At 44.4% G+C, this 13,152-nt stretch overlaps 1 protein-coding gene across 1 annotated transcript; it reads left to right on the top strand.

Annotated features, from left to right (window-relative positions):
- Positions 1-7,164: 7,164 nt before the first annotated feature.
- Positions 7,165-12,907, top strand: LOC124685164 (protein RER1A-like). The gene is made up of 3 exons (XM_047219494.1): positions 7,165-7,677; positions 12,236-12,416; positions 12,509-12,907. Exons 1-3 carry the CDS (start codon positions 7,187-7,189, stop codon positions 12,563-12,565), a joined length of 729 nt encoding a protein of 242 aa, XP_047075450.1. The 5' UTR covers positions 7,165-7,186; the 3' UTR covers positions 12,566-12,907.
- Positions 12,908-13,152: the final 245 nt, after the last annotated feature.

Here is a 13,152-nt window from a genome sequence, read left to right on the forward strand (position 1 = left end):
GATTTGTGTCAATGTTTTATAGCTCATGAGGAAGTATGTGGTGTTTATCTTTCATTCTTGTTGGGCAACTTTCACCAATGGACTAGTGGCTTCATCCGCTTATCCAATAATTTTGCAAAAAGAGCTGGCAATGGGACTCCTAGTCCCAAATTAATTAACCTAAATAGACACTCCTCCATGGTATGTGATTGTTGGACGACACCCGAAGGATTCGGTTAGCCATGGCTTGAGAAAGCAAAGGTGGGGAGGAGTGTCATCATAATAAAACTAAAATAAAAAGGCACTCCTTCATGGTATGAGATTGTTGGCAGGCACCCGAGGATTCGGTTAGCCATGGTTTGTGAAAGAAAGGTTGGAAGGAGTGCCACCCAAAAATAAAAATGATTCATGGGAGCCGCTCTTTGAAGGTTTGTCTGGCAAGGGGGTTAGAGAGTCCACTACCATTCGTTGACAACAACAAACACCTCTCAAAATTTTACTTTTATGCTCTCTTTATGTTTTCAAAACCAAAGCTCTAGCACAAATATAGCAATCAATGCTTCCCTCGCGAAGGGCCATTCTTTTACCTTTTATGTTGAGTCAGCTCACCTATCTCTCTCCACCTCAAGAAGCAAACACTTGTGTGAACTGTGCATTGATTCCTACATACTTGCATATTGCACTTGTTATATTACTTTACATTGACAATATCCATGAGATATACATGTTATAAGTTGAAAGCAACCGCTGAAACTTAATCTTCCTTTGTGTTGCTTCAATACCTTTACTATGAATTTATTGCTTTATGAGTTAACTCTTATGCAAGACTTATTGATGCTTGTCTTGAAAGTACTATTCATGAAAAGTCTTTGCTTTATGATTCAGTTGTTTACTCATGTCATTACCATTGTTTTGATCGCTGCATTCATTACATGTGTTTACAATAGTATGATCAAGGTTATGATGGCATGTCACTCCAGAAATTATCTTTGTTATCGCTTACTCGCTCGGACGAGCAGTAAACTAAGCTTGGGGATGCTGATACGTCTCCGACGTATCGATAATTTCTTATGTTCCATGCCACATTATTGATGATATCTACATGTTTTATGCACACTTTATGTCATATTTATGCGTTTTCCGGAACTAACCTATTGACGAGATGCCGAAGGGCCAGTTGTTGTTTTCTGCTGTTTTTGGTTTCAGAAATCCTAGTAAGGAAATATTCTCGGAATCGGACGAAACCAGAGAAAACCTTCCAGAGCCGCCGCCATCGCGAAGCCAAGATCTGGGGGACAGGAGTCTCTGTTTCGGCACGCCGCCGGGACGGGGAAGTGGCCCCGGAAGGCTTCTCCATCGACACCACCGCCATCTTCATCAACGCTGCTGTCTCCCATGAGGAGGGAGTAGTTCTCCATCGAGGCTCGGGGCTGTACCGGTAGCTATGTGGTTAATCTCTCTCCTATGTACTTCAATACAATGATCTCATGAGCTGCCTTACATGATTGAGATTCATATGATGATGCTTGTAATCTAGATGTCATTATGCTAGTCAAGTGGGTTTTACTTATGTGATCTCCGGAGACTCCTTGTCCCACGTGTGTAAAGGTGACAAGTGTGTGCACCGTGTGGGTCTCTTAGGCTATATTTCACGAATACTTATTCACTCGTTATGAATGGCATAGTGAAGTGCTTATTTATATCTCTTTATGATTGCAATGTGTTTTGTATCACAATTTATCCGTGTGCTACTCTAGTGATGTTATTAAAGTAGTTTATTCCTCCCGCACGGTGTAATGGTGACAAGTGTGTGCATCGTGTAGTACTTGGCGTAGGCTATGATTGTGATCTCTTGTAGATTATGAAGTTAACTATTGCTATGATGGTATTGATGTGATCTATGCCTCCTTTCGTAGCATGAAGGTGACAAGTGTGCATGCTATGTTAGTACTTGGTTTGGTTATGTTGATCTGTCATGCACTCTAAGGTTATTTAAATATGAACATTGAATATTGTGGAGCTTGTTAACTCCGGCATTGAGGGTTCGTGTAATCCTACACAGTTAGTGGTGTTCATCATCCAACAAGAGAGTGTAGAGTCTAGCATCTATCTATTTATTCTATTATGTGATCAATGTTGAGAGTGTCCACTAGTGAAAGTATGATCCCTAGGCCTTGTTCCTAAATATCTGCTATCGCTGCTTGTTTACTCGTTCTACCGCATCCGTATTGTCCGCAATATTACCACCATCAATCGCACGCCGACAAGCACTTTTCTCGGCGCCGTTATTACTCGCTCATACTTATTCATACCACTCCGTATTTCACTATCTCTTCGCCGAACTAGTGCACCTATTAGGTGTGTTGGGGACACAAGAGACTTCTTGCTTTGTGGTTGCAGGGTTGCATGAGAGGGATATCTTTGACCTCTTCCTCCCCGAGTTCGATAAACCTTGGGTGATCCACTTAAGGGAAACTTCTGTGAAGGCCGCTGCCCGCCGGTGGGTTTTGGCAGTCAACAGTTCTACAAACCTCTGCTCTTGGAGGCCCAACACTGTCTACAAGAATAGAAGCACCCGTAGACATCATGCACCACAACCCATCCACCAAATTGCACTATGTGCTCATTTGCAAGGGGCCACCCTCGGAGACTAACAACTTAACAACACTTCATTCGTCTTTGTTGTCTCTTTTGAAGGAGTTCCAAGATGTCTTCCCCGCCGAGCTTCCTCATGGACCACCACCGCTTAGAGGCATCGAGCACCGCATCGACCTCATACCCGGCGCTCCTCTACCAAACCGCGCCGCCTACCGCACCAACCCCGAAGACACAAAGGAGATTCAACGCCAAATTCAAGATCTCCTCGAAAAAGGGTATGTACGTGAAAGCTTAAGCCCTTGTGCGGTTCCCGTGATTCTCGTTCCTAAGCCGGATGAGTCGCAACGAATGTGTATGGATTGCCGCCCCATCAATGCCATTACCGTTCGCTACCGCCATCCCATTCCGTGTTTAGATGACATGCTTGATGAATTGAGTGGTGCCACGATTTTCTCTAAGATAGATTTGCGTAGTGGCTACCACCAAATCCGCATGGCAATTGGTGATGAATGGAAGTCGACATTCAAGACCAAACTTGGTCTCTATGAATGGCTTGTCATGCCGTTTGGTCTTTCAAATGCTCCATCTACTTTTATGCGCCTCATGAATCACATCTTGCGACCTCTCATTGGCAAGAGTGTGGTTGTCTACTTTGATGATATTCTCATTTATAGCAAAAATCTCGAGGACCATGTGCAACATGTGAGAGAAGTCTTATGCATCTTGCGACGTGAAAAGCTCTTTGCAAATCTTCCCATGTGCACCTTTGCACAAAGCAAGTTGGTTTTTCTTGGATTTGTGGTTTCCGCCAATGGGATTGAAGTTGATTCTTCGAAGGTTGAGGCCATCCACAATTGGCCCACTCCTACAAACGTTGGTCAAGTTCGAAGTTTTCATGGACTTGCCGGTTTCTATAGACGCTTTGTGAAAGATTTTAGCACCATTGCTTGCCCTTTAAATGAGCTTACCAAAAAGAATGTTCCGTTTGTTTGGGGCAAGGCACAACAAAAGGCTTTTGATGAATTGAAAAAGAAAATCACCGAGGCACCACTACTCGTTCTTCCCGATTTTGCAAAAACTTTTGAGATAGAATGTGATGCAAGTGGACTTGGAATTGGTGGTGTCCTTATGCAAAATGGAAAACCCGTGGCATACTATAGCGAGAAGTTGGATGGCGCACGCCTCAACTATCCTATATATGACAAGGAACTTTATGCTTTGGTTCGTGTTCTTGAAGTTTGGCAACATTATCTTTGGCCAAAAGAGTTTGTCATTCACTTCGACCATGAGTCTTTGAAGTATTTGAAAAGTCAACACAATTTGAACAAAAGACATGCAAAATGGGTTGAGTTCATTGAGTCCTTTCCATATATAATCAAATACAAGAAGGGCAAGGACAATGTAGTTGTCGATGCTCTTTCCCGCAAGCTCACCCTCTTACTCACTCGCTTGGATTTCCATGTTTTGGGTCTTGATGAAATCAAAGACCTATATGCTTTCGATACTTTCTTTGGCCCAATCTTTGCAAAGTGTTCTAGTGATAAGGGCATCGATGATTTCTATTTGCACCAAGGATTCTTGTTCAAGGGCAACAAACTTTGCATTCCCATGTCTTCGCTTCGCCTTTTACTCTTACAAGAATCGCATGGTGGTGGTCTTATGGGACACTTTGGACGAGAGAAGACATATGCAATGCTCTCAACTCACTGCTATTGGCCAAGAATGTATCGCGACGTGGAACGCCTTTGCCGACGGTGTACAACATGCTTACAAGCTAAGTCCACTTCCAACCCCTATGGCCTTTATACACCGTTGCCTATTCCTTATGCTCCTTGGTCCGACATAAGCATGGACTTTGTACTAGGATTGCCTAGAACTAAGGTTGGTCATGATTCCATTTTTGTGGTAGTGGATAGATTCTCTAAAATGGCTGATTTTATACCATGCTCCCGAACGGATGATGCTTCACATATTGCCTCCTTGTTTTTTAGGGAAATTGTGAGACTCCACGGTGTACCAAGAAGCATTGTCTCGGACCGAGATGTCAAATTCATGAGTTATCTTTGGAAGACACTAATGGCCAAGTTCAACGTCAAGCTTTTGTTCTCATCATCCTCGCACCCCCAAACCGATGGGCAAACCGAAGTGGTGAACCGAAGCCTCTCCACACTACTACGAGTCCTTGTCAAGAAGAATTTGAAAGCATGGAAAGATTGCATCCCGCATGCGGAGTTTGCCTACAACCGCGCCAAGCACTCTACAACAATGAGAAGTCTATTCATGGTCGTCTACGGGTTTGAACCACCTACGGCGATTGACCTCCTTCCTCTTCCACTACATGATCAAGTAAACATGAACATCGACAAGCGAGCCCAATACATGAAGAAGCTACATGAAGATACAAGGGCAACGATCGAGCAACAAGTTCTTCGTCAAGCCACTAGACTCAACATGAAGAAAAAGGCACAGATCTTCAATGAAGGAGACCTAGTGTGGATACACCTTCGCAAGGACCGCTTCCCTCACGAAAGAAACTCCAAGCTCAAGCCCCGAGGCGATGGTCCCTTCAAGGTCCTCAAGCGCATCAACGACAATGCCTACATCATCGACATACCAACATCCAAGTACTTGGTGAGCAACACATTCAATGTGTCCGACCTCTCACCCTATCATGGCGATGAGGAGACCATCGAGTCGAGGACGACTCTTTCCCAAGGGGGGGAGATGATACGGGGTGGCCTTTGGACACCGCCTCCTCAAGACCGACAAGTCCTCCTCGTGGTCCAATGACACGAGCTCGAGCCCAAGCACTACACCAAGAGGTGAATTCGCTCCTTTCCACGTATGCATTTCATACCCCATTGGATGGCATGCTACTTCATGCAAATAACCTATGTTCAATCAGGTACATCGATCAAGACGCAAGACATGGAGACCACGCCAATGGAGAGGGAGCTGGAAATGAAGAAGATGGAGACCCTGCGCTCCAGCCGGAACTTCCGCCCCCCAGGACCGGAACTTCCGGCCAGATGCCTCCCAGATGCCATCCAACGCCCAGGAAAGAGGATCCAGCCAGAACTTCCGCCCCGAGCGACCGGAACTTCCGCCCCAGTTCCGGAAACGCGCCAAAATGCCCCGGGATGTTACTGCAAGGAAATCGGGCGTTTCCGGAACTAGGCCGGAAGTTGGCCGGAACTTCCGCCCCGACCGGAACTTCCGCCCGCCAGGACCGGAACTTCCGCCCAGATGCCTCCTAGATGCTGTCGAGCCCCCTGTGAAGTGAATCCAGCCGAAACTTCCGCCCCGAGCGACCGGAACTTCCGCATGCGCGACTTTCAGCACAAACAACACTTTTCAGCATGTAACTTACCCCTTCGTCCCACCAACTATAAGTAGCCTTGTTGGCTCAGATCTGAGATTAGACTTGATGTGAAATTAAACCCGAGCTTTGCTCTTGCCCCATGTGGGAAACCCTACCATAGATCCTAGATCTGGTATCACTCGATCTCCTTGTCGAATCCTTGTGATCTCTTTGGTGACTTCTATCAATAGTTGGTCTTTTGCTTGCACTTCTGCCTTTGGGTCTTTTGCTTGCACTTCTATCAACCTTGGTCTTTTCACCCTTCTAGATCTCTCGGGTTCGATTCGTCGATCTCTTTGCGGGACTTCTACCGGAAGGTCTTTTCCTGCAACCTCTATCGAGTTGGTGTTTCGGGCCAACGAGGACAAACCGATTCGTGTGCGTGTGTGAGTTTGTATCCCCCGATTCCCCTACGTGTTCTTCGTGTTCTTCGCGTTCTTCCACCTCCCCCAAGAAATCCACCCAAATCCGTGAAGATCGGGCACACCCTTGGGCTTAGCCCTTATCACTTGTTCTTTGAGTGCAATTTCAGTTCCAGAATTTGGAATTACTTACAAATCAACTAGAATGGTAATGGGAGCATGACCTTGCAATCTATAATTTCTGAGGCAAAGAAGAGTTTTGGTTACCCATTTTTCATGGAAGTTCTAATCACTGTTTGTTGGAATATTTGGCTGATTTTTAATGCTAAGATATTCAATCATGAGAGGCCTACCTTTAGGAGGTGGAAGGCTTGTTTTGTGCAAGATATGTCCTTGCTGCAACATAGGATCAAGAAAAGGCATAGAGCTTCTTTGGTTGCTTGGTTGGCTAACCTTTTGTAATTTTTTCATCTTTGACTTTTAGGATCTTAGCTCTTTGGGGGCTCCTCGCCCCCTCCAACTTTGTTACTTTATTTGTTTTTGGTTTGCTTTATTAATAAAATTGTTGTGGGGTTTTTTGCCCTACAGTTCATCGTAAAAAAAATATGATCGCCAAACTTGTTGTAGTATTTGTGTGATGATCGTTGAACTCGCCTTTTTTTTTGTAGCAGGAAGCTTCAATTTCAAATTATGACCGCTTTCGTTAAGTCTCCGTGAGCACGCCGCTAGAAATCTGAGCCTCACCAGTTTGAAACTTTCATCCATTCATCCGGCGGCGGTAAATAGAGCCGGATTTCGGACATTGATTGAGTCGAGATAATAAATCGGACCTATTTTCCCCTTAAAAGCCAATTGGACCCATAGTCTGGTTGGAGCCTTGGAGTACATGCGTGGTACCAAACACGGCCATAATCGCCACTCGGCTGGAGCCTGGAGGAGCGTTGGCGAGCGAGATCCCAATCCCAGTCCGTCCGACGCAATGATGGACCCCTCCTCCACCGCCCCCGCCCCCGCCCCGGCTGCTACCACCGGCAACGGTGACGGCGGCGGGCCTGCCGCCGCCGTATCGGCGGCGGTCACCACGGCATCCCGGCGGTTCCAGCACCTGCTGGACCGGTCCACTCCGCACGTGGGCCGGCGGTGGCTGGGCCTCGGGGCGGTGGTGGTGGTGTACGCGCTGCGCGCGTGGTTCGTCGGCGGCTACTACATCGTGACCTATGCGCTCGGTATCTACCTCCTCAACCTCCTCATCGCCTTTCTCTCGCCGCAAGTTGACCCCGAGGTAGCCGAGGTGCTCGGCGGGGAGCCCTCGCTCCCCACCCGCGCTTCGGACGAGTTCCGCCCCTTCGTTCGCCGCCTCCCTGAGTTCAAGTTCTGGTGCGATCCTTTTCTCCCGCCTGCGTAACTCGGATCCAATTGTTGCTGTGTGTGTGTGGAGCAACTGGAGTATTTGCTTATTTGATGTCATATGAGGATATGCTCTGTTTGTGCTATAGATCAATTCGAATCCAAGGGTATACAAGTTTAATGTTTTGCTAGGATCTTTGAGCGTTCTGGTGAGATTCCACGTGTGTTATAGAGGGGTTGTAGTAAATACTGTGGGATCTGCTGACATTTTCTGTCGGTGCTGAAAACGTGACATCTTATCTATATGGGAGAGATGGGAAATATTTGATGGTGAAGTTTCCTGTGTTGGTACGTGAGTCAGCCAATTCCTCTCTTGGTTGATGAAATGCTGGAGATTGATCTAGCACTGACCTGATTCCTTAAAAACTCTTTTGCATGAAAGTTGTGGTTATGTAATTTGTCATATTCTGTTTAGGTTGTAAGGTCCTAATTGTGGTTTCAGTTGGTGCATAGAGTCGAACTGGTCTTCCATTACGTGCTTTCTGTTTGCTTGGGAGTTGCAGTCCGGCCTGGGACTCAGCTGTGGATTGAGGTTTTTATTGATATGTGTAAAAAGTTGTGGTAGAAAATTCCAATGTAAACATAAAAATATACATAACAGAAGTCAGAGTATGATTTGCACTCAAGACTACAACCTAAATAATTATGAGATGTCATGGAACAAGTGGTAATATAGTGTGGTGGTGCCACATGGGTGTAAGTGCTACTGCAGCAGACAGAAGCTGAATGAGGAGTGGATAGGATTTGGAGGGTTAAGGAAATTAGCTAATAGTATAGGTTGCTTATGGGGGACTTCAAGACTTGATTTAAGAAATTTGACCAGGCTGAAGGTTCAACCCGAAGTAGACTACAATGATTTCTACTCCTACCCAACTCATAGCAAGAAGAAGAAAAATAAGGCGGCAGTGTGTAAGGGCAGTGCAAGGTGCTTATCAAAATTTCATAAGCACCACTTCTTCTTTCTATACCAAAGGTGCCTAATTAAGCACCTCTCATATACAAATAGGCACGAGTGCCTAAACAAAAATCAGTATTTTTTTGTAAGCACCTTCCTAAGTACCTTGCATTGTATATGACCTAAAACCTTGTGACTCCCTGCTTGTAGTATCAAGAAAAACTAGTTAATATTGGTAGGAGAACATAAGAAATAGGTGCAATGTTTGTATTTGTGTTTACATTGGATTTTGTGATAGCTTACTTGTAGCCTTATATGCAAGAAAGATGAGTAGTTAATGTCTGATTGTATTAGTTATATAGTATATATATGTTTTGTTAGTTGACTAGGAAATATGACTGCACATCGCTATGGCTTGATTTTTATTAAGTATCTTTAAGCCATGGAGAATTTCAGTACTACATTTTTTTTGCGTGAGCTCTGTCCCTTCCAAGTTGACAATGGATCAGAAGTTGAAACCAACCGCGTGAGCCATTCAACCATGAGCCCTCCACTCTCCTTCTTTATCTCTCCACAACTCATGCAACTCTTATCCCTTCTCTTTCTTCTTCCTTGGCCCGGTGCAGAAAACATAAAAAGAGAGATGAGGAGAAGAAGAGGCCACCTCGCTGCAGCCAGAGACAGCTAGCTTGGACCTTGCTAGAAGTTGCGCATGGCACGGCAACGGCGGGGAAGTAACTTAGGGGTGGGGCCGGGGTGCGTGTCACTGGCACCGGAGACAAACGTGGTGTCGGTTGAGCTTAGAGGGATGGCCGAGGCAGCGGAAGATTGGCGGAGGGTGTGACTAGGACATGGTGGAGAAGTGATGCGCCGCGGAATCGCACCGGCCGTGGGTGGAGGCCAGTGGTTCAGCCGGCGGAGGTGGCGGAGGAGATGGAGGAGGTTGTGTCGATGCCGTGGCGGCGCTCGTGCTTCTCCCCCTCCTCTCTAGCGGACGGCGGCGATGCACCTTCCCCTTCCTCTTCCCCACCTCCGCTCCGACAGCTATAGGAATTTCGCCTATGGAAATGGCTGACCGTAAGCTAGCTGCCCCCTTTTTACGGCATGAAGCACTCTTGACTGGTATGCTGCTACCGTCCAGTATTAGGGTTGCTTTCTTGTCGGGTCGTGCTATCATTAAGAATAGCAAATCTTTTTTTTACTGCTGTCGTCCCACCGTAGAAATGGTGCTTTTTGTTGACACGTGTCCACGCCAAGAAAGGTCTGCTCCATGCGTAATGGCATATATATCACCGTCAATAAAACCAGTTTGGACCTCCAGGTAGCATGACGCTTGTTGCAGGATTTTTTTGGTCGGGCCAGAAATTTTGGCCGTTGTCTCCTATGTCACTTGCACTGTAGAATATTTGTTAGCGCGCGTAGATGAAAACACCTGACCTGCTTTCTATATGTCTCCAACACTTATATCCTTAAATTGGCCCTACGATTGGTCCACCACGCTTGCTACTCCTTCCATCCAAAAATATAAGGCATGCTTTTTTTTGCACGGTCTTTGGTACATGACTTTCACCACTAATATATCCAAAAAAAATTATGGGACTAGTGATGTATAAGTTGTATCATTCCATCCGTCTTGTAAAACTTTCATTTGCCGTCTTGTTGAACTCTTTCATTTCATATATCTTTACACTATTTTTGTGGACATATTATATGTAGGATTCATACTCAAAGTTAGAAGTTCTTGACCAGCGAAATTTAAGGACGACTTATCTTTTGGGATGGAGGGAGTATAGCTGATCAAAATCCTATTTGCCTGGGCCTTCAGGTGGAACCAACCGCTTCCTTGATTCTAGATTGAAAAAAAATTCTCTCAAAAAATATGCTTCAGTGTCTCCACACGTGAAAGGCACACCGCTTGATCCCCAATTTTCTTGTTCTTTCTGGTGCTACTTCATGCGCTCATCTTCATGTCAATGTCTATGAGTATAAGGCCAGTGCGCTACTTCTCCACAACTTCTCTTTGTCAGCCACAATGGGGTTTCCTGTCGTACCTCTTGATACAGTTAGCATTGCCCTCTTTTAGGCTTTTTTTACTTAAATTGTACTGTGTATTCTAGAGTTAACTCAAAGAGCATAATGTTCTACAAAATCTAGTTGGTATGCTACAGATGTTGATACAAGGATCCCACCTGATCCTCTCGGGTGTTTGCCCGATCTTTCACAGCGAGACAACCTGGTAGTAGATACTCCCAATCACGCGCGGAACGCAACCTGAAGTAGAGGAACGAATCCAGCAAGCAACGCGTAGATGAACTGCACGCCTCAAAACCAATCTACGCTAATCCTTGATGAACACAAGAACCTCCGCAACAACTTTATTAGATAAACGGCGGCGCTGTCCCCGGAGGGATGCTTCACCAAGGAGCACAAAGTCTAAGGACTGATTTTAATCTGAACTGAATGCTAACCCTAAACCTAGCCGCACCATCTCCTTATATGAGGGAGAGGTGGCCGGCCAGCCCTAGTGGGCCTCCCTAACTTGGTTTGGACAGGCCCAAACCAAAACTAACTCAATCTTATTAAAAACCCTAATTGGCCCACATATGACCAGAAATATAAAATACATTAAATAAGATAACTAGCTAGGTGGAGTCCTGAAATTGGGCTTCACCTCGGCCTTCATGCCCGTATCAGATGTTCTTGTTGTAATAATCCGATTCTGTTCATTTTAATTCTATGGAACCTCTCTTATTTTGGTCTTGTCCATATCACCCTAAATTTCAACCTTAATTGGATGATAAATCCAGTGCTGGCTGGACAAAAAATTCATTAATTTGAACCATCTTGTATAATCTTATTCGCTGTTTAATTGCTGAAATATTTTGAAGTTACTCAGTATATGAGCTGGCAGTCTGCATACAACTACAAGTATACATAAAGTCAAGACAGTGTAAAATTTTCACTTGACCTTAATAAAGATAAACTTTTATGCGGGTATCGTGCATTATCAACTTGTATCTCTCCAATTAACCAAGGTTTATGGTGTAATCACCATTGATTCTCTTGCAATAGTGGATTTTAAAAGGAAGAGCTTTTCCATACACATTGTTCACTGTTTTGGGCAAATCACACCATTTGGTCATTACAGTACACAGTCAAGTGTTTTGGCAATCTACCAGCAATTATTTTCTACTTTTATTTGTTTACAAGTTACTACAGTTACATTTTCAGTTTGCCTGGTAAAGTGTCCTCGACTGACCTCGACTGTTCTTTGTTTCATGATATCCTCTTGTTTCTTGGCCAGATTGCTATTCCAAGTTATTGTTAGCTTTATATAAGCGTGTATGCCCTAGGTACTTTATTTTGGTGCTTTATATGTTTTGCCTGTGCCACAAAAGTTGTTTCAGTTAAAAATTTATGTGGCAATGTATGAAAATATGTCCTAGAGTGGCATATAGTTGTTTGCTATAGTAATGTGCTTTATTTTGCACCCAAAAGGACATATAGGAATGACTTATTTTGTTGAAGGATATTGTAACTTCTCTTTATTTTTACTCTTTCATTGGGGTAAAAGTAATTTTATTATCGAACGACTGATCATTGGTGTTCCTTGTACTGTCTTCTCCTTTGCAGGTATTCTATTGTTAAAGCATTCTGCATTGCTTTTGTCATGACGTTCTTCAGCATATTTAACGTGCCTGTGTTTTGGCCTATCCTTCTCTTCTATTGGGTGGTGTTGTTTACGGTCACAATGAAGCGTCAGATTCTTCATATGTTAAAATACAGATATGTTCCATTCACCTTCGGGAAACAGGTACCTTAAATAATAATTTTAATTAGTTGCTCCAGTTGTTGACATGATCTTCAATATCTACTATGTTGTTGATACTTGGTTCATTTTGTCAGCGTTATAATGGGAAAAGGGCAGCTTCTGCGGATGATCTCACACTTCCCAAGGATTAAATACTTGGGAATCTTGAGCTGTGTAATGCTTAAGAGTTAGAAATTGCTTACCGTGGCTGCACTCTGCCGGCAACTCCCCACAGTGGTCTGAACGTTGCAAAGCTAACAACAAGCATTAAAACTCATTGAAACCCTGGTATCTTTACTATGCTGAAAAATAGGCCTAGTTGGCCTAACCTGGATTTCAATTTTCCGGTGATGTTTTCCTGTATTTGAGCTAAATGATTCTACAATTTATTATTCCATATCTCCTTGTATCATATAACATGGAGAAGATGGTCAAGAATATTGTATACTTTTGTTAAATCCTTTATTCAACTTGGGAAACCCTCAACTTTCTAATTTCATCTCTACGTCCGTTTGTCCAAATGCTGGGCTGAGTCCTGCTTCATCCTCTTTTATGCCCTTTGTTTGGCAGAGTAAAAGTACCATATTTGGGGCTATATTAATACTAGTTTAGTACCTTTTTGGATTTTCTTTTCAGATAACTACTATTTTGAGGGGTGGTGTTACAAATTGCGCTGTGGGGCCTTCCCACATGTTGGTCCCCATCTTCCTCCTGCGATGACAAATTGCTGCACCACTGT

This window comes from Lolium rigidum, chromosome 1, assembly GCF_022539505.1.
Source record: "Lolium rigidum isolate FL_2022 chromosome 1, APGP_CSIRO_Lrig_0.1, whole genome shotgun sequence".
Taxonomy (NCBI): domain Eukaryota; kingdom Viridiplantae; phylum Streptophyta; class Magnoliopsida; order Poales; family Poaceae; genus Lolium; species Lolium rigidum.